This window comes from Ranitomeya imitator, chromosome 1 (assembly GCF_032444005.1).
Source record: "Ranitomeya imitator isolate aRanImi1 chromosome 1, aRanImi1.pri, whole genome shotgun sequence".
NCBI lineage: Eukaryota > Metazoa > Chordata > Amphibia > Anura > Dendrobatidae > Ranitomeya > Ranitomeya imitator.
In genome coordinates, this window is record NC_091282.1 from 1,245,107,268 (window position 1) to 1,245,133,945 (window position 26,678).

Genomic DNA, 26,678 nt, shown 5'->3' on the forward strand with positions numbered 1-26,678 from the left:
CTCCACAGGTCATACCCTGGCATTGAAGCTTTCAAAAACCCAGCACTGATGTGCAAAAGAAAACCACCCAATCTTAGGAATCAGTGGGTAAGGGCCGACATTGGTAGCTTGACGAAACAGCCCAAACAGAGATTCATTGGCTCTAAACGGGTAGGGACATACCCATGTCTAAGTTGTGCATGTTGCTCTAATGTCATTAAAGGCGAGGATATTGTCCACCCCCATTCCGGTAAGCGATACAAGGTGAAGGATTTTTTCACATGCGAATCGAATTTTGTGGTATATGTGGTTAAATGTCCCTGCGGTTTAGTTTACGTAGGTGAAACGACACAACACATCCGTGACCGCATATCGAACCATAAATCCACAATTAGGTGCAAAAAGACATGGTTACCCATACCGGATCACTTCATAACAGCCAAACACTCCATTTCACAACTAAGATTCCAAGTTGTGGAACAGGTAGAAAGACCCAGGAGGGGCGGCAATCACGTCAAGCTACTTAAAGAGAGGGAGGCCTACTGGATACACACACTACAAACCCTCACACCAAAGGGCCTCAACAGGGAATTGGATCTCGTGACTTAGGACCCCTGGTTGAACTGCTGAGTCAGTCATATTTTGCTATAATATTTCCGTACAAACATGTTGTCTATATGTATAATTGTACATGTGTTATAACTTAGTGGTGGATGTGATTATTATTTGTTTCTTCAGATCTAACCTTGTATTAATTCTTATAGATGCACTGAGCCAACTATCTATTTCTTACACCTGCCATGGGTAAGTTACAAAGTCTCCCGGTTTTATTATTTTTTTTTTTTTTTTTTTTTTTTTTTTTTTATTTTTTTTTTTTCTTTATTTTTATTTTTACGTCTAGTTTCATTTCATTTCATTTTCATTCCATTTTTTTTTTTTTTTTTTTTTTTCCAATTCGACATTTATTTCTGGCTCAAGTTGGCTCCCTGCAGTTTTACTAATTGTTCTACGCTTTCTCCCCATTATTCTTACTGATATGCTTCTTTTACAAAAGACACTCTTGCATCTTATACCCTTTCCACTCCTCTCTTTTCTCCCCCCATTCACCACACCTCCTCCCAGATGACAGGCAGGGAGTGTTCCACACCTCCCTTGAGATACCTAGCAACTGCACAGCACATTACAGAGACTCCAAGCCTCTCTCTCATTCCCCAGTGTGCTGGCACTATTCATTAAGGGCTCACATACAGCGTTTCACACCTCCCTTTGGGAGCTGCAGCCTCAGTTTGAATAGGTGCTATAAATAGAGGCACTATTTCCCATGCAGACACACACGCCCACAGAAGCAGGAAGACCTGACACCACAACAATAGGAGGTTGGTGACTCATCTGTTTTTTCTACCAGGACCCCACTACTTTTAATCTTGTATCTTCTCACAAGGAACCCTCTCTCCTCTTTATTTGCAGCCCTTAAAGGGACCACACTTCTTATTTTTCACACTATCTAGAAAACGCAGGTCAGTGCTTCTCCATATCATGTCCACCACTGGGTATAACGCTACTTAATTTTGTACCTATTTTGTCAGCTTCACTGGTCAGACTGGACCTTGTTTCCAGTCTCTACAATAGAACTTTATGTTAGCGACAGCACCCCTAATGGACCTTGTGTAGGTTATCTATTTTGACAGCGCTATCTCATACAGATACTTTTCAGATGGGATCCTTATTGTATATAGTTTTCTGTAAATAATGATTATGTTCATCTGGTTTTGTCTTTATGTAAAGCACCCCATATGTATATAACACTAATTGTTATTTGTGTTTGATTACAGTTTGAGAAAGACCCGAGGCAGGGTCGAAACGTTACTACTTCGTTTATACTCCCTGCTGTGTGTGTATATATATATGAAAATTTTGTCTCAACACATGTGAATAAATACATCACATTTTTGCAAAGATATACCATAAGAGTGCGGCTGATTTTTCTATATTGGACTTGTTGTTGGGTTTTTCCCAAGTACAGCCAGCACCAACCTAAGATAGCTGAGTGCGCTCCTTTTTTCTTAATATATCACTGAAGTGGTGAGCGGCACCTGCATCCCGATGACAACTCAGACCTTTGCGTTTGACGATTCAACAGCCACAAGAATCCTCTCCAAGGTCACTAATTCGGGGGATTTTCTCAAAGTTCCCGCCCACAAAATTAGAACCAGAGACTATGAAAAGGAACGACGGAAACTCATGTCCTATGACCTTCACTCTATCACTCTAGCGGAATATTACCGGCAAAGCAGGATACCACGTGGCCTCCGATGCCATCTGCGTCCTACTCTTTTTTCAGAAAATCCAGAATTTTGTGAAAAGTTTAAACAGATTCTGAACAAATGCTCATTAGATATTATCCTATTAACCATTGACTCTCTCCATACAGCGATTGGTGAAGCGGAAAAAAAGGTATCTGCTATTGAAGAACAGCTAACCTCTACTTTATCCACGGCAGATTGGCAAACATTGAAAACCAAAACCGATAAAATCATCGAGGAGAACCGTAAAAGTCTACAGGAAAGGAAAAGGACAAAGTTCCAGAGAGACTTGGACGATTATCAACAGGACCGCGTTTACAGATGGAACGATTTACCGAGTGGGGGCTACAGACGTGGAAACTTTGGCAACAGAAGACCAGACTCTTTCAGTTCAGACAGCGAAGGATCAACCCACAGCCTCCCACAGAACCGTTTTTTATCAGGACGCCAGCCCAGGAGATACAATCCACGGAATACAGGAGGAGACCGACCAGGAGGGGCCATCGCTACCCCTCCAGAACGGATGACAACACGATCACAGGTAGGACACTCAACTCGGTGGTAAACATTTCCGATTACACATTAACCCCTTCTGAACTGACGGTCCTCCAGCGAGGTCTCTCTTTTTGTCCCACTCCACCCTGGGATAAATTTAGACTTGAGCAAGACTTACAACGGTTTTACCGTAGCTTGCGTTTGAAAACACACTTTGGACTTCAACAAGATTTGTCTACAACAAGCACTGTACCCCAGACCCCGGAACTTTCCATTTCCATGTGGGGTCTACGCAACGTGAGTAGCTTCAATCCACCAAGGAGCTATCACGCCACAGAGGCATACATCGATCTTATACAGAAGGACATTAATCTGGTAATGGAACAACATAGCAAAGGGGCCTTCCCAACCCATAACAACATGTCTGTCATAGAGAAACAAGCAGTGAGGTCACTTAAAAACAATAAACACATAACCATTAAACCGGCAGACAAGGGAGGGGCCATAGTGATTATGAATCAAGTGGACTACATCAGGGAAATAAGGAACCAATTATCTGACACACAGACATATAAACAGATCACTCGAGACCCCACTAGTGACATCAAAAGGAAAATAGAATTAACATTAGACAAATATTTGACCTCCAATACTATAGACCACAAGACATCCACTTTTCTAATAAATCAACACCCCATAACCCCAGTTTTTTATGTATTACCAAAAATACACAAATCTCTCAATAACCCCCCTGGCAGGCCTATAGTTGCATCTACAGATTCCATTTTATCCCCACTATCCATTCTATTAGAAAAAATCCTCACTCCTCTCACGAAACAAACCAGATCTTTCATTTTAGACACTAGTCACTTTCTGGAAATCATCAGAGGATTTTCTAACCTTCCGTCAGACTGTATCCTAGCTACCTTTGATGTTAAAAGCTTATATACATCTATCCAACATCCCTTGGGTCTCCAAGCAGTACAAGATCTCCTCAAAACGTCAGATTTATCCCAAAACTCCCAACAATTTTGCCTTGATTTATTAACAATTGTCCTGTACAACAACTTTTTTCTTTTCGGCGACCAATATTTTTTACAGATCTGCGGGACCGCCATGGGCTCGAACGTGGCGCCGGCATATGCAAATACATACATGGATGCATTTGAATGCACTTTCATCTATACAAATGAGCTCTTCAGAACTCACGCTAAAAGTTGGATTAGGTTTATTGATGACATTTTTTGTTTATGGGAAGGCACCCCTGAGAGCCTACTTTCGTTTCATAATTTCCTCAACTCAGTAAGACCTGAACTCCAGTTCACCCTTACCTGGGATTTGACAAAAATCTCATTTCTGGACACGATGGTTACTAAAAACAATAGGGGTACACTGGAGTCTGATATCTTTACCAAACCCACGGATTCAAATAACCTTCTGTTGTACACTAGTTGTCACCCAAGATCCACTAAAAACAGTCTACCACGCTCCCAGTTTCAAAGGGTTAAGAGGATCGTGTCTGATGAGAATTTACTTGAAATTCGTCTTAAAGAAATGTCAGAGAAATTCCTGGATAGGAATTATCCAAAACAACTCCTTAATACCGAAAAACAGAGAGTCCTAGGTTCAGTATCCACCCGTAATCCATCCATCAAACCTGAACGTATTCCGTTTGTTCATACTCATCACCCGATAATGCCTAAACTATATAATATCATTAACAGACACTGGCCACTTCTCCACAGGTCATACCCTGGCATTGAAGCTTTCAAAAACCCAGCACTGATGTGCAAAAGAAAACCACCCAATCTTAGGAATCAGTGGGTAAGGGCCGACATTGGTAGCTTGACGAAACAGCCCAAACAGAGATTCATTGGCTCTAAACGGGTAGGGACATACCCATGTCTAAGTTGTGCATGTTGCTCTAATGTCATTAAAGGCGAGGATATTGTCCACCCCCATTCCGGTAAGCGATACAAGGTGAAGGATTTTTTCACATGCGAATCGAATTTTGTGGTATATGTGGTTAAATGTCCCTGCGGTTTAGTTTACGTAGGTGAAACGACACAACACATCCGTGACCGCATATCGAACCATAAATCCACAATTAGGTGCAAAAAGACATGGTTACCCATACCGGATCACTTCATAACAGCCAAACACTCCATTTCACAACTAAGATTCCAAGTTGTGGAACAGGTAGAAAGACCCAGGAGGGGCGGCAATCACGTCAAGCTACTTAAAGAGAGGGAGGCCTACTGGATACACACACTACAAACCCTCACACCAAAGGGCCTCAACAGGGAATTGGATCTCGTGACTTAGGACCCCTGGTTGAACTGCTGAGTCAGTCATATTTTGCTATAATATTTCCGTACAAACATGTTGTCTATATGTATAATTGTACATGTGTTATAACTTAGTGGTGGATGTGATTATTATTTGTTTCTTCAGATCTAACCTTGTATTAATTCTTATAGATGCACTGAGCCAACTATCTATTTCTTACACCTGCCATGGGTAAGTTACAAAGTCTCCCGGTTTTATTATTTTTTTTTTTTTTTTTTTTTTTTTTTTTTTTTTTTTTTTTTTTCTTTATTTTTATTTTTACGTCTAGTTTCATTTCATTTCATTTTCATTCCATTTTTTTTTTTTTTTTTTTTTTTCCAATTCGACATTTATTTCTGGCTCAAGTTGGCTCCCTGCAGTTTTACTAATTGTTCTACGCTTTCTCCCCATTATTCTTACTGATATGCTTCTTTTACAAAAGACACTCTTGCATCTTATACCCTTTCCACTCCTCTCTTTTCTCCCCCCATTCACCACACCTCCTCCCAGATGACAGGCAGGGAGTGTTCCACACCTCCCTTGAGATACCTAGCAACTGCACAGCACATTACAGAGACTCCAAGCCTCTCTCTCATTCCCCAGTGTGCTGGCACTATTCATTAAGGGCTCACATACAGCGTTTCACACCTCCCTTTGGGAGCTGCAGCCTCAGTTTGAATAGGTGCTATAAATAGAGGCACTATTTCCCATGCAGACACACACGCCCACAGAAGCAGGAAGACCTGACACCACAACAATAGGAGGTTGGTGACTCATCTGTTTTTTCTACCAGGACCCCACTACTTTTAATCTTGTATCTTCTCACAAGGAACCCTCTCTCCTCTTTATTTGCAGCCCTTAAAGGGACCACACTTCTTATTTTTCACACTATCTAGAAAACGCAGGTCAGTGCTTCTCCATATCATGTCCACCACTGGGTATAACGCTACTTAATTTTGTACCTATTTTGTCAGCTTCACTGGTCAGACTGGACCTTGTTTCCAGTCTCTACAATAGAACTTTATGTTAGCGACAGCACCCCTAATGGACCTTGTGTAGGTTATCTATTTTGACAGCGCTATCTCATACAGATACTTTTCAGATGGGATCCTTATTGTATATAGTTTTCTGTAAATAATGATTATGTTCATCTGGTTTTGTCTTTATGTAAAGCACCCCATATGTATATAACACTAATTGTTATTTGTGTTTGATTACAGTTTGAGAAAGACCCGAGGCAGGGTCGAAACGTTACTACTTCGTTTATACTCCCTGCTGTGTGTGTATATATATATGAAAATTTTGTCTCAACACATGTGAATAAATACATCACATTTTTGCAAAGATATACCATAAGAGTGCGGCTGATTTTTCTATATCACTCCAAAAAAGCATGAAAAAATCTGGGGTACATTACTATGATATCAGTCATTTAAAAATAATGTTTTAAAATGTTGTTGGGTTAAATTTCTCACCCATACGTATTAAGTTGTTTGAAGTACATTTTGGTGATATATAACACTCCAAAAAAGCATTTAAAAATGGTGTTGGGTTAAATCTCTTACCCCATACAGTATTTTGTTGTCTGAAGTACATATTCATGATAGATAACAATCCAAAAAAAAGTATTTAAAAATTGTGTTGGCTTGCATTTCTGGCCAAAACATTATTCCATTGTCTGGGGTACATTGTTGTGATATATAACACTCCAATAAAAGCATTTAAAAACTTTGTTGTGTTAAATTTCTCACCCATACAGTATTCTGTTATCTTGGCTAAATTGCTGTGACATCTATCACTCCAAAAAAAGCATTTACATTTTTTTCTGCATTAAATTTCTCAGCTATACGGTATTCCATTGTCTGAGGTACATTTTTGTGATATATGCTGTATTTTGCGGATTATAAAATGCACCCCGAATTTTTTATAAAATGGTGATGGTGGTGCATCGTATAAACCATGCATCTTATTGCTTACCAGAGGTGGTAGCTGCGGTGAAGTGGGGTCCCAGGGTCGCTACTGGAGGAGGCGAGACTATACCTCTGCTGCAGGCCACAGTCTGGGATGAGGGGGTGTTTGAATCTCAGCCTACAATTTGTGAAAGACCAGAGCAAGAGCACTTACATGGTTTACTATGCAGTCGACTCCGGGAAAATGGCTTCCGGGGGACGGCGCATGCGCAGATGGAAATCTCGGCACCAAGATCTCGAGAGATGAGATCTCAGCTGAGATTGCGACACTATTGTTCTCTGCATCGATCTGGGAGTCAGAGATGCTGTTAGGACTGGCGGAACGCACCAAGAGAGATGATATAGATGTGTTCGCAGTCCGGGGTCCACCGTGCAGGTGAAACCTGCTGCTAGGAAATGACAGACAATATGGCGGTATTCAAAAGTATACACGCGTGGGTTAAACCTCACCCAGCGTGAAGAAAGCGATCCTGTTGCATCACAGGACCGCGGTACCGCACATAGAGCGCGAGCAAATGGTCAGCGAACTAAGCCCCAACAGGGATTGTAGTCCGATTAGACCCTTGCTGGCACAACACCGCAACTGGGTGTGAAAGGAATTATATAATTAAGGCACCGAAGTGCGAACTGTGCCGTGCTGGCAGGCACCACTAAGCACCCAGACGTGGGTCAGGAAGCACACACTGGCGCGTGGCACCGCACTGGCGGTCACAGCAGTAGACGCTGACACGTGTGTGACACGTTGAGTGATAAGTCGGGCGCTAGATAGCAGCCATACTCCATATGCGAACAATCATACAATAGGGTAGGGGTATTTAAAGAACGACTTGCACTCACAACAAACACACGTATAAAATTGTACACTAGCGCATGGCCGTGCGGTCATGCGCAGTTTATATAGTTGCAGGACAGGAAGCGGCCACAGAAACTTTGCCCTTCCAAGACCTGCCAAGAGGACCAATAGAATGCGCTGCAGAGTCTGAGCACATGACCCTCGATCTCCAACGGGAGATCTTGCCCTGGGCATGCTCAGTGTGCGCAGACAAGGACTTAGTCCCAGAGAAGTCCACTCGCTGCTGACCAGTATAGGCTTTACAGGCAGAAGCTGGAGAAGCAGCAGTAACTCTTCTCACAGAGTCAGACTGAGCGAGACGCTGGGATCGACATCCCTGCTGAGCAGGCTCCACTGCGGCTGGAGGAGAATGGGAGACCGCAGCGGAGACGGATTGATATTCCCCCTGTGCAGCAGAGGAAACTCGACTCCTAACAGATGCTTCCAGGGGTGTCTTCCCATAGTGTTCTTCTTCCATTCTCCACTTTTTTCATCCATGTCAACATTTTCACTGCCCACCAGACCTCATTTTAGGGTTTTCTGCCAGAAAAATTCTTTGTTTTTCCCAATGACTCCCATTATACTTGTTACTTGAAATGGGAAGTCGAGCAATGAGAACTTCTCGGTTCGACTAACGAGCATCCGAGCATTTTAATGCTCACTCATATCTAGTGTACATGAATCGAAAGAAAAATCTGATTCTGAAGTGAACCTCAAAGTTGAGTTTTGCTGCATCCTGAGTCCATAGAACTTCCTTAAGACATTTCTACATAGTTTTTATTTTTCATGAGCATTTTATCAACATATCTAGTCTAAAAATGTTTATTTATTAAGCATCATCTCTCTTATTTAACTGGTTTTACCCTTATTTGACCTTCACTAACACATGCAAGAAAAAATTAGCAAAAGCCGGATTCTGAATTCTCTTACTAATAATTCTTTACCTGTGCTTCATTAAACCTCAATGTAATGTGCATTTTCCTTTTGTAATTAACTCAGAATCTAATTAAAATACTTATTATTCAGGAAGCGGACAAGGGGCATTTCAATGAGTTTGCCTTTATAAAAATAAGTAAATTCAAACAATAGCCTCATTGCCATAGATCTTAAAAATTAGAGATTGTAAAGGTGAAACGTAGTACACCCAACCAACCGCAAACTTAATATCCAATGAAAAGAAGGATCCCTAATCTCCAAAACGTTGTGTGAACCCCCAATCACATGAAGCCTGTATCATATTTTTTGTACCCTTCCGAAATATCCATCAGGGGACAAGAAAAGCTGGGATGAAACAGACAATGGCTGACATACCTTATGTTTAAGCTGCATATCTGGTTCTACTAAATTTTTATTTTGGATCCGTCATGGTTGTCCAGGAAGAGCCACATACTCACTTATCGGATGACCATTGTTCCTTTGTCTATTTTTCCCTCTCCTCCCCCAAACAATCTTTTGCCATACTCTTTCAATGGGGGCATAAGATAGCCGTTGGAAGAAATCTATGACACAGCAAAACAAAAACTGGCAATTGATTGGCTGCAGCTGTTACCAAAAGCTTCCCGACAGAAGCGAAAGCCAACAGACTGGCGTGGGATACTGAAGGCAATATGGTGGAGCAGCGGGATTACAGAAGGGGAGTATGTGTAACGTTCATATTTTAAGACCATCATGGACAACCTCATTAAAAGTGACTTTCTACAGATGATTGAAGGCAAGCGACTGTGCTAAAGAATATCGCGATCGGTGGATTGTTATAGAGTTTTCATGCAGATCTCTATGAACAATTTTGGGAAAACAAGTGACTTTTTCTGCACCTCTGGGGCCATTTTTTTTAAAACTCTGACTCACATATTGGTTTGAGAGTACGAGAAAGCTAACTTCAGATGTGAAAGTTCCTTGTTCATACACCACACAACAAATATATTTAGATTCCAATTTTGGCAGGTAATTGTGCAATTTTTCTATATACTTTCTATATAAATTCCTCCTATTTATTTTTCCAACCAATTTCCATATCCTGATTAAATTATTTGTTACACCTGTCAGTTTTTACATGTTCATGTTAATGGCTTGGTCATATGATCATCCTGAGATCTATAAACATAAGGTATTATATGTGGAAAATTCATAGGACACGTTACTAATATTGATTATTGGCATAGCATTAACATTAGATTGGTTCTCCAGGTCAATATGTCATCTTCATTATTTTATGGCTTGAGAATTTCATACAGTCCACCAATCAATAAGCAATTTCTAGTTAATTAACTACATAAATTCCAGAGTGAAGTAATACTGTATGCAGTAAAAATATCAAATCTTAGGCATGATTTACATATTACTACACGTATGGTACTACTTATATTTTGGCCCTGATTTCCTTGCAGTAAGTCCACTAGAAGGCAAATTGCTAAAGATGAGCAAATTGATTTTAAACTATTTGAATTTCCCCAGATTGGCAAATTCTGGCAGATCCACATATTTGGGAATTCAATTTCCACAATGAAAATGGTGACTAGGCAGTTGCCATTTTACTGGATTCATATGGTCTGGGAAGGGGTTAAAGACAAGCTGTCAGTAGGTTTTTGCTATTTAAACTAATGGTAGAATAAGATAGAGGCCAAGGCCCTGATTTCAGTGATATCTCACTTTTTAAGCTGTGTGCTGTTGTTTACTTACAATGAAAGTTTTATCACCAGGACATCATCACAACCTAGACTAGCTGCCTCATGCCAAGTAGTCTGACCACACCCACGCCTATGATAAGCAGCTCACCAGAAAGCTGTGATGTCAGGGACAGGAATGTACATTGTTTTTGTTTTTGAACCTTTCACAGTCCATCCATTCATTATGATTTGGGGTCAGATGACTTTAGAGCATCATAATTTTTTTTTTAATGGCAATCACTCTCAGTTAATTCATGTTAATTTACATCAAATAAATTCAATGTAAACTAATTTTGTTATCTCATTTTGAGCAAATTTGCGAAATTTATTATTATTATTATTTATTGTTATAGCGCCATTTATTCCATGGCGCTTTACATGTGAGGAGGGGTATACATAATAAAAACAAGTACAATAATCTTAAACAATACAAGTCATAACTGGTACAGGAGGAGAGAGGACCCTGCCTGCGAGGGCTCACAATCTACAAGGGATGGGTGAGGATATAGTAGGTAGGATAGAGCTGATCGTGCAGCGGTTTGGTCGATCGGTGGTTACTGCAGGTTGTAGGCTTGTCGGAAGAGGTGGGTCTTCAGGTTCTTTTTGAAGGTTTCGATGGTAGGCGAGAGTCTGATGTGTTGTGGTAGAGAGTTCTAGAGTAGGGGGGATGCGCGAGAAAAATCTTGTATGCGATTGTGGGAAGAGGAGATAAGAGGGGAGTAGAGAAGGAGATCTTGTGAGGATCGGAGGTTGCGTGCAGGAGAGTACCGGGAGACGAGGTCACAGATGTATGGAGGAGAGAGGTTGTGGATGGCTTTATATGTCATGGTTAGGGTTTTGTAGTGGAGTCTCTGGGTAATGGGGAGCCAGTGAAGGTATTGACAGCGGGGAGAGGCCGGGGAATAGCGGGGGGATAGGTGGATTAGTCGGGCAGCAGAGTTTAGAATAGATTGGAGGGGTGCGAGAATGTTAGATGGGAGGCCACAGAGCAGGAGGTTGCAGTAGTCAAGGCGAGAGATGATGAGGGCATGGACTAGGGTTTTTGCAGATTCTTGGTTGAGGTATGAACGGATTCGTGAAATATTTTTGAGTTGAGTTAAATTAAAATTTTTTCAAATTCATTCTTCACATTATTACTGTATATAAGAGTTTTCCTTTCCAGAATCAAGACCAGACATGTCTATGAGTCTCCTTACACTGAGTGCTCTGCCAAACACAAAGAACAGTTGCGCTCCTCAATTTTGTCAGTTTGTTGTAAGGGCACTGAAATATGTTTCCTATCCCCAAAACATGTGCTGTGTATGATCACAGTATAAATATGCATCTGTTTACGAGTTTTATATCACATATGTCATGATTTGGTGTATGTACACACCAGTCACCTGGTAACATATGGAAGAGACATGTGTCTAACAAATTTGTCTGAGATTACACAATTATATTACGCTGTATGTGCCATTTTCATCTTTTAACTCAAACTCTTTTCTCTTTCCTCTGCAAGCAATTTTCATTTTTTGTGCATTTATTTTGTCCTTTCCTTCCCTCCGAATTTTAATAATCAATTGAGGGCTTATTTTCTGCAGGACGAGTTGTAGATTTGAATGTATTTATTTTACCATATATAGTAATGTACAGTGAGGGCCATGTATATGGATACACCTAAATAAAATGGGAATAGTTGGTGATATCAACTTCCTGTTTGCGGCACATTAGTATATGGGAGGGGGAAAACTTTTCATGATGTGTGGTGACCATGGCGGCCATTTTGAAGTCGGCCATTTTGGATCCAACTTTATTTTTTCCAATGAGAAGAGGGTCGTGTGACACATCAAACTCATTGAGAATTTCACAAGAAAAACAACGGTGTGCTTGGTTCTAACGTAACTTTATTCTTTCATGAGTTATTTACAAGTTTCTCTTTGTTTACAGCCATTGACATGTCGCAGAGGTTAACACGCGAGGAGCTGATATAAATTGTGTTGATGGCTGGTGAACGCAGTACCTGGATCATTGAAGCAGATTTCAATGCAAGACACCCTACGCAAGAAAACTGTCACCATTCCCATGTTATTTAGGTGTATCCATATAAATGGCCTACCCCCAAAAGTTTGTCTCATCGCTGAACATAACGTTCTGTGTAAACTGAGAGTCCTGTTCCAATTTTTGTTTTGCCCATTCTGCAAATTCAGCGCGCCGATCTTGCATCAGTCGAACATCCCTTCCGCGGATATTAGCTACTCATAAATGGCACCCTTACAAAATCCAGCTGCTGCAGCATCTCAATGAGGATGACTCAGATCAGTAAAAACCTAATATTGTGTGTGTGGCTGCGTGTATGGTATCTGGTGAAAGCTCCTAATGATCCCCTTCCCTAGTGTTGTTGTATGCAGTTGGGTGTTTGAAGCTGACTAGCGCCAGTGCAATCCAGCAGAAGAGCATGAAATACTGCAACATTTCTGCAGCATTCACCAGTGTTGCGCCGTGCACAACTAGTGCACATTCCAGGCCCTAGTTAGGGTGGTTAGTGGCGTCCACCAGAGCGGCGCTGCGCACGCCTAGAGCGCTGAGGCTATGTGCATACGTTCAGGATATCTTGCAGAAATTTCCTGAGAAAATCCTGAAATTTTCTGCAAGAAATCTGCAAGAAATCTGCATATGTTTTTTGCTCATTTTTGGTGCGTTTTTTTTTAAATTTTTCCAGACATTTCCCAATGCATTATATAGTGGGAAATCCGCGAAAAATCCGCAAAATTAATGAACATGCTGCGTTTTTTACCACGATGCGTTTTTTTCATGGAAAAAAAACGCATCATGTGCACAAAAATTGCGGAATTCATTAAAAGTGATGGGATGCATAACGTATGCTGTTTTTTTGCGGTTTTATAGCGTTTTTATCTGGAAAAAACACAAAAAACGCGAAAAATCAGCAACGTGTGCACACAGCCTTAATCTATTTGCATTTAGTTTTTCCCTGGCACCTCAGTTGTGTCTAGAGGGACTCTAACCTTGTGTCCTTGGGGCAGGGTCCTGTGACTAAACACTGGCGTTCACTCTGCGGTATTGTGGCCCTGTGAGGCAACAGGGTTCACCTCCATGCATACCGGGTGAAGCTAACCTGTGTATGTTCACTTTATACCACTATATACTGTCCGACATTAACGAGCAGCAGGTGTCATCTCTGCACGGTGGACACCAGGCTGCGAACGCACCTTATATCTTCCTTAATATTATTGGGTGCTTTCCGCCAGCCCTTACACATGAGCTATGAACTTACGGGCAGGAATTTGGTTAAAATATGCCTGGTCTGCCCAGTGCTAATCTCTGCTGGCTCAATGAGGTCACAAACCACTCCTGCAGGACATTCTACGGCATCCAGTGATGTCATGTAGATGGGAACATCTTCTTCTTTTCTTCTCTGTTCTGTTGATGGGCTGTCTGGGATGATGTCATGCTGATTGATAGCCTAACTGTGGTGCGCCGGTGGTCAATCATACTGACATCAGCAGCGATGCCTCATTGTCAGAACAGCCCAAAATGAAGCAGCCAGAGCACAAGAAGGAGAGGTCCATGACCACTATGAGCCAGCAGAAATTGGCATCAGGCTTCTACTTCCTATTTCTATTATCTACATTCTCTGACAGCTCTTTGCTGAATTTGATTGACATGTGTATTTTTTATTATTTTTTTGTCAACCTTAAGGTGTATTTAATATTTAAGGCTGTTTTGGGTGTTGAAGATTTATCGAATTATTCCAATCCAATACATGAAGACACAGTGATTTACTATTCATGACGAAATATTTATCAGAATGGATGTAGCCTTTATTATAGTTCTCCTGTGGATAAAATTGTGTCTTTTGGTAAATGAATGGGTGTTTCATTATCAGACCGTGTTTCTAAATCAAATATGGTGTTTTAATTTATGCCGCATTGAATTAACTGGAATCTCCCCTTTATCATCCCGTTTTGCAGTAGAAAGCAAAAAAAAAAAAAATCTATCACCTGTCCAACACTAGGTAGATAGAAGGTTATAAAAAGATGATAATAACCTTAAAATCTTAATAGCTTTGTCATTGACTTCAAATTGGAATCATTATAATGATTTATGGTAATTTTTCTAGTAGAAATTATATTTAAATTAGCCATTTGGGGCTCATGTTCTTTGTCTTTTATTTGTTCTAATTTTATGCAAACATGAGGGTATTAATCATGCAGAGAATAGAATATATTAATGCAAACCTTTTCAGGAGATGCTCTTTGCATGCACTATATAGATAATGAAAAATAGTTCTAGTCTACGAATTGACTTTCTCAGCAACTACTGTGCTTCATAGTATATTAGAGATGAGATTTTTTTTTTTAAATTGACTGCCATTTTTGGCAATTTTTTCAAAAATAATCAAATGCCAACGTGTCCTCATCACATATGGCAATGAATAAATGGATCTTTACTGCTGTACTTTGACACACTTTCTGTACAGTTTCCTCAGCGTTTTAAAGCTAAGTCGTCAGCTGTGATGTCTTCTTAATGTCCAGATTCACCACAAAATGGCTGCTGCATTCTCTTCTTCTGCTTTTAAGCAGGCTATCCTAATACTCCTTGATTGTTTTTGCTATACTGTGTGATAGCTTCAAGGTTTTATGGGAGATCTCACCCAACTGGGCTCGAGGTGATGCAATCCGTTTGCGGTTGATGCAATCTTCTTCAAACTGTAAAATAGGGGTTATCGTTTTTAGTGATTTACCTGCACAAAGTAACAAATTTGTTAGAATTAGCTGATTTACCAAATTCTTTCACTTCATATCAAATTTATTCATTCATCTTTTTAATATATGTTTGGCAAAGTTGCATTTATTACATCCCCTTTTATTTCCTTTTATACTATTTATATTATCACTGTAGATTTTCAAATATCTTAAGGTTAACTTAATTCCCTCTTCAAAACCTTTCAACATACCATTCATTAGCTGGGAGGTGGCTGACAGCTGCTACAGTAACCTTCTAATGTTCTAACATTCTTCTAATGTCTGGACTATTGTAACTCTCTACTAAATGGTCTCCCTTCTACCAAACTCTCCCTTCTCCAATCTGTTTTGAATGCTGCAGCCAGAATCATATTTTTCACCACTCGTTATACCGATGCCTCTACCTTGTGCCAGTCATTACATTGGTTACCCATCCACTCCAGAATCCAGTACAAATTATTACCCTCATCCACAAAGCACTCCATGGCTCAGCACCACCCTACATCTCCTCCCTCGACTCAATCTACCACCCTACCCGTGCCCTCCGTTCTGCTAATGACCAGAGGTTAGCATCCTCAATAATCAGAACCTCCCACCCCCGTCTCCAAGACTTTACACGTGCTGCGCCGATTCTTTGGAATGCACTACCCAGGTTAATTCGATTAATCCCCAATCCCCACAGTTTTAAGCGTGCCCTAAAAACTCATTTGTTCAGACTGGCCTATTATCTCAATGGTTTAACCTAACTATCCCTGTGTTGCTCATTCAAAATTTTTACCATAACCAGGTTCCTCTCATCATGTTCTCACATGCTTAATGCATTTAATAGCCCTCTGTGTCTGTACTGTTACATACTTAAAATACCTTCACACTGAGCAACTTTTGAACGAGAACGATAGCGATCCGTGATGTTGCAGCGTCCTGGATAGCGATCTCGTTGTGTTTGACACGCAGCAGCGATCAGGATCCTGCTGTGACATCGCTGGTCGGAGCTAGAAGGCCAGAACTTTATGCGCTTAGTAACCCGATGTTGACCCTGGTTACCCGGGGATTTCGGCATCGTTGGTCGCAGGAGAGCTTCCGGTGTGACAGTTCTCCAGCGACCACACAACGACTTACCAACGATCACGGCCAGGTCGTATCGCTGGTCGTGATTGTTGGTAAATCGCTAAGTGTAACGGTACCTTTAGGCTGATAACCAGTTCATGTAACTTTACATGAACACCCGATCCTTACACTATGGCTGGTCTTAAACAGTGGAAGCAATTGTTACCATCCACCTCCCGTGTCTCCCCTTTTCCTCATAGATTGTAAGCTTTCGAGCAAGGACCTCATTCCTCTTGGTATCTGTTTTGATCTATGTGCTTATTATTATGCTGTAATGTCTATTGTATGTACAAGTCCCCTCTGAAATGTAAAGTGCTGCGGAATATGTCGGCGCTTGAGAAATAAAATGAATATTATGTTCTGGAGAATAGGAGATTTTCTTCCATAAAGCAGTCATATGTTTGCATGTTACAATATTCCTACAACACTTTATTTTCACTTGTTTGCTTTCTGCTTTTTTATTGATAGGTTTGTCTGACTTATAATAAGAATTTTCATAGATGGCTTTGTCCTGCTGCATAACCCAAGTGCACTTCAGCTTGAGGTCATGAACAGATGGCCGGTCATTACCCTTCAGGATTTTTTATTAGACAGCAGAATTCATGGTTATATTTACCACAGCAAGTCTTCTAGGTCCTGAAACAGCAAAATAGCCCCAGGCCATCACACTACCACTGCCATATTTTACTGTTGTCAAGATGCTTCTTTTCTGAAATCCTGTGATATTTCTATGCCTGATGTTTTGGGACATACAGCTTTCAAAGAGTTCGACTTTTGTCAGTCCACAAAGTAGTCTTCCAAAAGTCTTCCATCAAAATATTTTCTGGCAAAACTGAGACGGACATTTATGTTCTTATTTCTCAGCAGCGGTTTTCACGTTTGAACTCTGTTATGCAGGACATTTTTGCCCAGTCTCTTTTTTATGGTGAAATCATCAACACTGATCTTAACTGAGGCAAATGAGGCCTGTAGTTCTATGGATGTTGTTGTTGGGTCTTTCGTGACCTTGTGAGTGAGTCATCGCTGAACTTTAAGGGGTAATTTTGGTTGGCTGACCACTCCTGTGAGGGTTCACCACTGTTCATAGTTTTCCAATTTGTGCCTAATGGCTCTAACTGTGGTTCTCTAAGATGCACCAATTCTGGCACTTAGCCTCACTCTTCCCATTTGCCATGTAGCTGTGGCAAGTAGGGTGATAGTTGGAGGGGTTGATGTCACCTTTGTATTGTCAGGTGACATCAATCCCCGATGTTAGTAATGGAGAGGCGTCAATAAGATGTCCCCATTACTAACCCCACAGTCACATTGTAAGAAAACACAGACACCCAGAAAAAAAGTAATTTAATTGAAAGAAAGACACAGACTCCTTTAATATTCTTAATTAAACCATGCTTACGACCATTTCCCCCGATGCCCTCGTCATCTACAAAAGAGTTAAAAAAACAAACAACAATATTCCTCACCTTTCCGCAGAGATGCTTTTTAGCCATTTGTCCCGCAAAGGGTCCAGTTCTACTACATTTAGATTGTTGCGATAGTTGCATGATGCGACCATGCAGCCTGTCATCCAGTAGACACTGAGCACCGTGTTTTAAGTGTCCGCCTGTGAACTGCTATTCGCTGTCTGATGGCGCAGCGAGCGTGAAAAAGTTCTGCTCGCGGTTCCATCTGACAGGTCCTGCGAGTTCATTCACATCCAATGAACTCACTTCAACTATGTAGCATGGGAAACACTGGCTTTTGTGCTGTGTATGTTCCGCTATATTCGGCGATTAAATCGACGATTAAATTGGCAAATATTGCAAATTCGGTGATCGTGAGCCAAACCGAATATTGAAATATTTGCTCATCTCTACTTATGAACAGATGGGGGTGAGCCACCAGATTGAGAATTCTCAGAAAATTCAATAAAATAATTTCTCCATCGCTGGCAAATCTTTGTAAAATGTTTTCAAATACATAAAAACTCCTTAAAGCAATAGAAAAAGAAGAAAAATATTAGATAGTTGAGGCTGTTAGATATTTACATACACCATCCTCCTCTGAATGTGAAGTTTTATAGTTTTCCATTTCATTTATTTATTTTTTCAGCTGAGTATTTGACTTTGAATTATGAAAAACATGTAGTTAAACAATGAAATGTTAATTCCTTAAGTACAGCTAGGATGAGCTATCCGAGGACTGCTGTCGGCTTATCTGTATGTTTATCTTGAAAGATAATGTACTTGCAAGAAAATGTTATTAAATTAGACTTTATAAAAGCACAGATTATTTAAAAGTCTGTGTTTGGATATGGCTTCATATAAAAACATTCAGAAGAACACAACAGCGAGATCACACAAATTTCTAGGCTGGTACCAATCTGTCAAGAACCAACACTCCAATCGCTAAGACAATTATACAATTGAGTGAGACGTGATGGAGCTGTTTTAACTACTAGGCCAGTTATTGGGGAGCTCCAAGTGAATATACCCATCCAATTCAAGCATATGGAATATTTATTCATACCCTGATAGGGTCACAGCCACAATAATAAATGGATCTAGATACCACCACCAGTCATTTATAAAGGCTGATTGGACACTCGTTACAGATAGCATGTGGCTTCAAGGGTGTGGTTTATAGAGCAACAGGAACAGAGCTATTTAATTTTTTACAATGAATCTGAAAAGAAGCCAGTGATTATAAAGATATACAAATATGCTCCAAAATGGGAACAAAACAATGCAGCATATACAATCACATAAAATAAAAAGGATAAACATAAGAAATGTACTAAACAATAAACGTGTGTCACAGAAATAGCCTGGAACATAGTGACGGGAAGAATAACTTTAATAGAATACAGAACAACAGTGCACTGTGTCTTCCAGGACTGACAATTAAAAAAAACTCAACCCTCTAATTTTATTAGATAAATGTCACTCCCACATGCCTCTCTTCAGTGACCTCATATGAGGTTGGTCATGAGATGTGGCTGGGGTCACAAAAATTAAGTGATCCCCAACTTTCAGGATACCGTCGCCTCTGGGGGTCCTAAGGGAGAGATATTATTGTCGTATTTCCTTCTATGATTTTAGCTTTTAATAGATGGAAACATGGAATATACAGTGGGAAAAAAAGGATTTAGTCAGTCAGCAATAGTGCAAGTTCCACCACTTAAAAAGATGAGAGAGGCGTCTGTAATTTACATCATAGGTAGACCTCAACTATGGGAGACAAACTGAGAAAAAAAAATCCAGAAAATCACATTGTCTGTTTTTTTAACATTTTATTTGCATATTATGGTGGAAAATAAGTATTTGGTCAGAAACAAAATTTCATCTCAATACTTTGTAATATATCCTTTGTTGGCAATATGAGGTCAAACGTTTTCTGTAAGTCTTCACAAGGTTGCCACACACTGTTGTTGGTATGTTGGCCCATTCCTCCATGCAGATCTCCTCTAGAGCAGTGATGTTTTTGGCTTTGCGCTTGGCAACATGGACTTTCAACTCCTTCCAAAGGTTTTCTATAGGGTTGAGATCTGGAGACTGGCTAGGCCACTCCAGGACCTTGAAATGCTTCTTACAAAGCCACTCCTTCGTTGCCCTGACGGTGTGCTTTGGATCATTGTCATGTTGAAAGACCCAGCCACGTTTCATCTTCAATGCCCTTGCTGATGGAAGGAGGTTTGCACTCAAAATCTCACGATACATGGCCCCATTCATTCTTTCATGTACCCGGATCAGTCATCCTGGCCCCTTTGCAGAGAAACAGCCCCAAAGCATGATGTTTCCACCACCATGCTTTACAGTAGGTATGGTGTTTGATGGATGCAACTCAGTATTCTTTTTCCTCCAAACACGACAAGTTGTGTTTCTACCAAACAGTTCCAGTTTGGTTTCATCAGACCATGGGACATTCTCTCAAAACTCCAATGGATCATCCAAATGCTCTCTAGCAAACTTCAGACGGGCCCGGACATGTACTGGCTTAAGCAGTGGGACACGTCTGGCACTGCAGGATCTGAGTCCATGGTGGCATAGTGTGTTACTTATGGTAGGCCTTGTTACATTGGTCCCAGCTCTCTGCAGTTCATTCACTAGGTCCCCCCGCGTGGTTCTGGGATTTTTGCTCACCGTTCTTGTGATCATTCTGACCCCACGGGGTGGGATTTTGCGTGGAGCCCCAGATCGAGGGAGATTATCAGTGGTCTTGTATGTCTTCCATTTTCTAATTATTGCTCCCACTGTTGATTTCTTCACTCCAAGCTGGTGTTAGGGCTAGCGGAACGCACCGAGTAGAAATAGATATTTATTATTAATGGTGCTTTCGCAGCCCGGGGTCCACCGTGCAGGAAGAACCTGCTGCTAGTGAATGGTGGCACAATATGGCGGTGTAGACTAGCTCTGTCACCTCACAGAGCAGCCGCGAGAGGAAAGCACTGCGCCCTGTTAGCCTCACAGGAGCACAAGCTTACTGCCAAGCTGATAGCAGTCTGTGGTTAAGCAACACGCAATCTCCTCACCGGAGAAGTCGGTATTCTAGGGGCTTATTTCAGCCGGGTCCCTGAACACACTTATGCTAACCACACTGGCGCAAAGCACATATGACTTGATACTAGCGCATGGCCGTGCGGTCATGCGCAGTTTATATAGCTGCAGCACAGGAAGTGGCTATAGAACTTTTGCCCTTCCAAGACCTGCCAAGAGGACCAATGGAATGTGCCGCAGAGCCTGAGCACATGACCCTCGATCTCCAACGGGAGATCTTGCCCTGGGCATGCTCAGTGTGTGCAGATAAGGACTTAGTCCCAGAGAAGTCCGCTCGCTGCTGACCAGTATAGGCTTTAAAGGCAGAAGCTGGAGAAGCAGCAGTAACTCTTCTCACAGAGTCAGACTGAGCGAGACGCTGGGATCGACGTCCCTGCTGAGCAGACTCCACTGCGGCTGGAGGAGAATGGGAGACCGCAGCGAAGATGGATCGAGATTCCCCCTGTGCAGCAGAGGAAACTCGACTCCTAACATTACCCCCCCTCCTAGGGCCCCCCCTCCTTGGGCCTCGCTACGTTCGAAGGCAGCAATGAGCTGCGGAGCCCGAATGTGCTCAACAGGCTCCCAGGACCTGTCCTCGGGACCATAACCCTTCCAGTCCACCAAATAAAATTTTTTACCACGCACCACCTTGCACCCCAAAATAGCGTTCACCTCATAATCGTCCGAAGACGAACCCGATGTCCCAGCAGATGACTCGGAGAACCGGGACATATACACGGGTTTCAAGAGGGACACATGAAAGGTGTCGGTGATACCCAGGTGTGGCGGAAGGGCCAAACGATAGACCACAGGATTAACCTGCTCGAGGACCTTGAATGGGTCCAAGTAGCGAGGAGCAAATTTAGTGGACTCAACTCGCAGCCTGATGTTACGGGCGGAGAGCCACACCAAGTCGCCAGGAGCAAAGGTCGGGGCAGGGCGCCAATGTGCATCGGCGGAGGACCTCATTCTCTCCTTCGAGGCCCAAATGGCATCCTGAGTTCGGTCCCAAATGTCCCGTGCCTCCACTGCCCAGTCTGCCACCCTGGAGTCAGCAGAGGACACGGGCATAGGCACAGGAACCCGCGGATGCTGGCCGTAATTAAGGAGGAAAGGAGTCTGACCGGTGGAGTCGGCTACAGCGTTATTAAGGGCGAACTCTGCCCATGGTAATAAAGATGCCCAGTCATCCTGCCTGGCAGAAACAAAATGTCGTAGATATGTGACCAGAGTCTGATTGGCCCTCTCTACCAACCCATTCGTCTCGGGATGATATGCGGAAGAGAGATTTAACTCAATGCTGAGAAGACGACAAAGCTCTCTCCAGAACCGAGACGCAAACTGGGGACCCCGGTCACTGACAATTTTGTCTGGCATGCCGTGTAGGCGGAAGATGTGTCTTATGAACAACGCTGCCAAGGCCCGTGCAGAAGGTAACCGTGGGAGCGGCACCAAGTGCACCATTTTCGAGAAATGATCGGTAATAACCCAAATGACGGTACAGCTGCGAGACTTGGGCAAACCTACTACAAAGTCCATCCCGACCATCTCCCAGGGCCTGTCTGCCACCGGCAAGGGATAGAGTAACCCAGACGGCCGTTGTCGAGGAGACTTATTTTTGGCGCATGAGACACACGCCAGAACGTAATCTCTGACATCCCGCAGCATATGCGGCCACCAGTACGTCCTCGCCAGCAGCTCAAATGTCCTTTTTGTCCCAAAGTGTCCACCCACCCTGGAGGAATGAGCCCAAGAGAGAAACTCCGGTCGCAAATTTATGGGCACAAAAGTCTTGCCCGGAGGCACAGACTCAAGCGACACTGGAGCCACGGTTCTTAAGCTCTCAGAAGGAACAATAAGCCGAGGCTCTCCTTCCTCCTCCTCAGATGACACAACAGAGCGAGAAAGAGCATCAGCTCGAATGTTCTTCTCCCCAGCGACATAATGGAGGTTGAAGTGGAATCGGGAGAAGAATAAGGACCATCTGGCCTGGCGAGAATTTAGCCGCTGGGCTGTTTGCAAATATAGCAAATTTTTGTGGTCTGTAAATACTTGAAAGGGAAAACGAGCCCCCTCCAAGAGATGTCTCCACTCAGAGAAAGCCAATTTCATCGCTAGCAACTCCCTGTCCCCGATGGAATAATTCCTCTCCGCTGGTGTGAAGGTCTTGGAGAAGAAGAAGCACGGATGCTTCCGACCTTGAGCATCCTTTTGGAAGAGGACTGCTCCAGCACCAACGGAAGAGGCATCCACCTCCATTATAAACGGCTTATCAACATCGGGACGATGTAGGATGGGAGCGCTAGCAAAATGAGACTTAGTAGAAGAAAAGGCCTTGGAGACCTCTTCAGACTACACTTTGGGATTTGCTCCCTTCTTGGTGAGGGCTACCAAGGGAGCTACCAAAGTTGAGAAATGGGGAATGAACTGGCGGTAATAATTAATGAACCCCATAAAGCGCTGCACCGCTTTAAGTGAATGAGGTTCTTGCCAGTCCATCACAGCCTGTAGTTTGGCAGGATCCATAGCCAATCCCTGGGCAGAGATGATATAGCCCAGGAAAGGTAAAGACTCCTGCTCAAACACACACTTCTCCAACTTTGCGTAAAGAGAGTTTGCCCGTAAGAGGTCGAAGACTCTGCCAACATCTCTCCGGTGGGAGTCAATATCTGGAGAGAAGATGAGAATATCATCCAGATAGACTACGACCGAGGTGGAAAGCATATCCCGGAAGATGTCGTTGACAAAGTCTTGGAAAACGGCTGGGGCGTTACAGAGCCCGAAGGGCATCACCAGATACTCATAGTGCCCATCTCTGGTGTTAAACGCCGTCTTCCATTCGTCCCCCTCACAAATGCGAATCAGGTTATAAGCTCCCCGCAGGTCTAATTTGGTAAATACCTTAGCTCCCCGTAGCCTATCAAAAAGCTCAGAAATCAGGGGCAGCGGGTACTTATTCTTAACGGTGATGGCGTTAAGACCCCTGTAGTCTATGCAAGGACGCAATTCTCCATTCTTCTTCTGTACGAAGAAGAACCCTGCCCCTGCTGGTGACACTGACTTCCTAATAAATCCTCTTGCCAAATTCTCCTGGATGTATTGGGACATAGCCTCCGTCTCCGGGAGAGAGAGGGGATAGACATGTCCCCGAGGAGGTTCTGCTCCAGGCAAGAGATCTATAGGACAGTCATAGGGACGGTGAGGCGGAAGGGTCTCCGCGGCCTTTTTGGAGAAGACGTCTGCATAAGACCAATAGTATTTGGGGAGAGTAGAGAGATCTGCGGGTATCTCAGTGGTGGAAACCTGAACGCACTCTTTCACACATCTGCCCTTACAGGATTCACTCCAACCCAATATCCTCCCAGAGGTCCACTCAATATGTGGGGAGTGGAAACGGAGCCAGGGTATTCCCAGCAGAATCTCATCCATTCCCTTGGGAAGGACAAGAAGGGAAATAATCTCCTGGTGGGATGGGGACATGGCTAACGTGAAAGGGACAGTCTGATGTGTGATCTGTAATTGAAGTGTCGACCCATTCACCACTCTAACGGTTACTGGTTTGGCAAGCATAACCAGAGGTATTGCGTGGCGCAGAGCAAAAGCAGAAGACATAAAATTTCCCTCTGCTCCTGAATCCACACAAAGCTCTACTGTAAGAGTGGATGTGCCTAACAGGATTGTCCCTTTAAAGGACAATTTTGAGGAAAATGCCGCAGTGTCCAGTGAACCTCCTCCAATAGACACTAGACGCGATCGTTTTCCCGACCACCGTGGACATTTATTAGCGTAATGTCCCGGTTGCTGGCAATTTTTACATACCACAGGTACTCGAACGGTCTGAGACCTAGGTCCCGCTCGAGAAACCTCCATGGCCTCATGGGAGTCGGACGCCATAACAGGAGATTCTAGAGGTTTGGCAAAGGTGGGAGCCAGCCGAAACCTCTGCCTACACTGGGTCCGCTCCAACCTCCGCTCGTTAAAACGGAGATTGATGCGGGTAGCTATAGTAATAAGCTCCTCCAGTGTGGCGGGAATCTCCCTGGTGGCCAAGGCGTCCTTCACATGATCTGCCAGTCCTTTCCAGAACACCGGAATAAGGACTTTATCCGGCCATTCCAGCTCAGAAGCTAGAGTCCGGAATAGGATGGCAAACTGGCTGACCATGGACGAAGCCTGAGTAATTGCCAACAATTGGAGCGCGGTATCGTGGGTGACACGGGGTCCCAGAAAGACCTGCCTCATAGCATCCAGGAAGATAGGAGCACTCTGTACCACACAATCACCACGTTCCCAAAGCGGCGTTGCCCACTCCAACGCCCTGCCCGACAAGAGAGATATAATGAATCCCACTTTCGCCCGTTCCGTAGGAAAACGTGCAGCCAGCAGCTCGAGATGTATGGAGCACTGGCTCACGAATCCCCGACATAGCTTACTGTCACCAGCAAACTTGTCTGGAAGCGGGAGACGGGATAAGGTCGGAGCAGGGGTGACAGCGGACAAACTGGCTGCAGCTGCACTTGCAGCCTGAACAGCGACAGCAGTAACGTCCACAGCTGAGGTTGTGCGCTCGAGAGCCGCCAACCTACACTCCAGCTGCTGGATGTACTGCTGTAGACGCTGACCGTCCGCCAATTACTAGCCAGACCCTGGCGCTAGTATTATGTTAGGGCTAGCGGAACGCACCGAGTAGAAATAGATATTTATTATTAATGGTGCGTTCGCAGCCCGGGGTCCACCGTGCAGGAAGAACCTGCTGCTAGTGAATGGTGGCACAATATGGCAGTGTAGACTAGCTCTGTTACCTCACAGAGCAGCCGCGAGAGGAAAGCACTGCGCCCTGTTAGCCTCACAGGAGCACAAGCTTACTGCCAAGCTGATAGCAGTCTGTGGTTAAGCAACACGCAATCTCCTCACCGGAGAAGCTGGTATTCTAGGGGCTTATTTCAGCTGGGTCCCTGAACACACTCATACAATCTCCTCACCAGAGGTGCCGGTATTCTAGGGGCTTATTTCAGCCGGGTCCCTGAACACACTTATGCTAACCACACTGGCGCAAAGCACATATGACTTGATACTAGCGCATGGCCGTGCGGTCATGCGCAGTTTATATAGCTGCAGCACAGGAAGTGGCTATAGAACTTTTGCCCTTCCAAGACCTGCCAAGAGGACCAATGGAATGTGCCGCAGAGCCTGAGCACATGACCCTCGATCTCCAACGGGAGATCTTGCCCTGGGCATGCTCAGTGTGTGCAGATAAGGACTTAGTCCCAGAGAAGTCCGCTCGCTGCTGACCAGTATAGGCTTTAAAGGCAGAAGCTGAAGAAGCAGCAGTAACTCTTCTCACAGAGTCAGACTGAGAGAGACGCTGGGATCGACGTCCCTGCTGAGCAGACTCCACTGCGGCTGGAGGAGAATGGGAGACCGCAGCGGAGATGGATCGAGATTCCCCCTGTGCAGCAGAGGAAACTCGACTCCTAACAGCTGGTTGGCTATTGCAGATTCAGTCTTCCCAGCCTGGTGCAGGGCTACAATTTTGTTTTTGGTGTCCTTTGACAGCTCTTTGGTCTTCACCATAGTGGAGTTTGGAGTCAGACTGTTTGAGGGTGTGCACAGGTGTCTTTTTATACTGATAACAAGTTTAAACAGGTGCCATTACTACAGGTAATGAGTGGAGGAAAGAGGAGACTCTTAAAGAAGAAGTTACAGGTCTGTGAGAGCCAGAAATCTTGATTGTTT

At 43.3% G+C, this 26,678-nt stretch overlaps 1 protein-coding gene and 1 long non-coding RNA gene across 2 annotated transcripts; both read left to right on the top strand.

Moving 5' to 3' along the window:
* The first annotated feature begins 929 nt into the window (after positions 1-929).
* LOC138657398 (uncharacterized) lies at positions 930-1,939 on the top strand. The gene is made up of 2 exons (XR_011317045.1): positions 930-1,496; positions 1,812-1,939. It is a non-coding gene; the product is annotated as an uncharacterized lncRNA (long non-coding RNA).
* Positions 1,940-2,082: 143 nt separating this feature from the next.
* Positions 2,083-6,453, top strand: LOC138657348 (uncharacterized). Its single transcript, XM_069745091.1, has 3 exons — positions 2,083-2,823; positions 5,258-5,297; positions 6,326-6,453. Exons 1-2 carry the CDS (start codon positions 2,083-2,085, stop codon positions 5,264-5,266), a joined length of 750 nt encoding a protein of 249 aa, XP_069601192.1. The 3' UTR covers positions 5,267-5,297; positions 6,326-6,453.
* The last annotated feature ends 20,225 nt before the right edge of the window (positions 6,454-26,678 follow it).

Bases quoted from the DNA above. Each gene is read 5' to 3' on its own strand.
- LOC138657348 (XM_069745091.1), top strand. From the start codon at position 2,083: ATGACAACTCAGACCTTTGCGTTTGACGATTCAACAGCCACAAGAATC.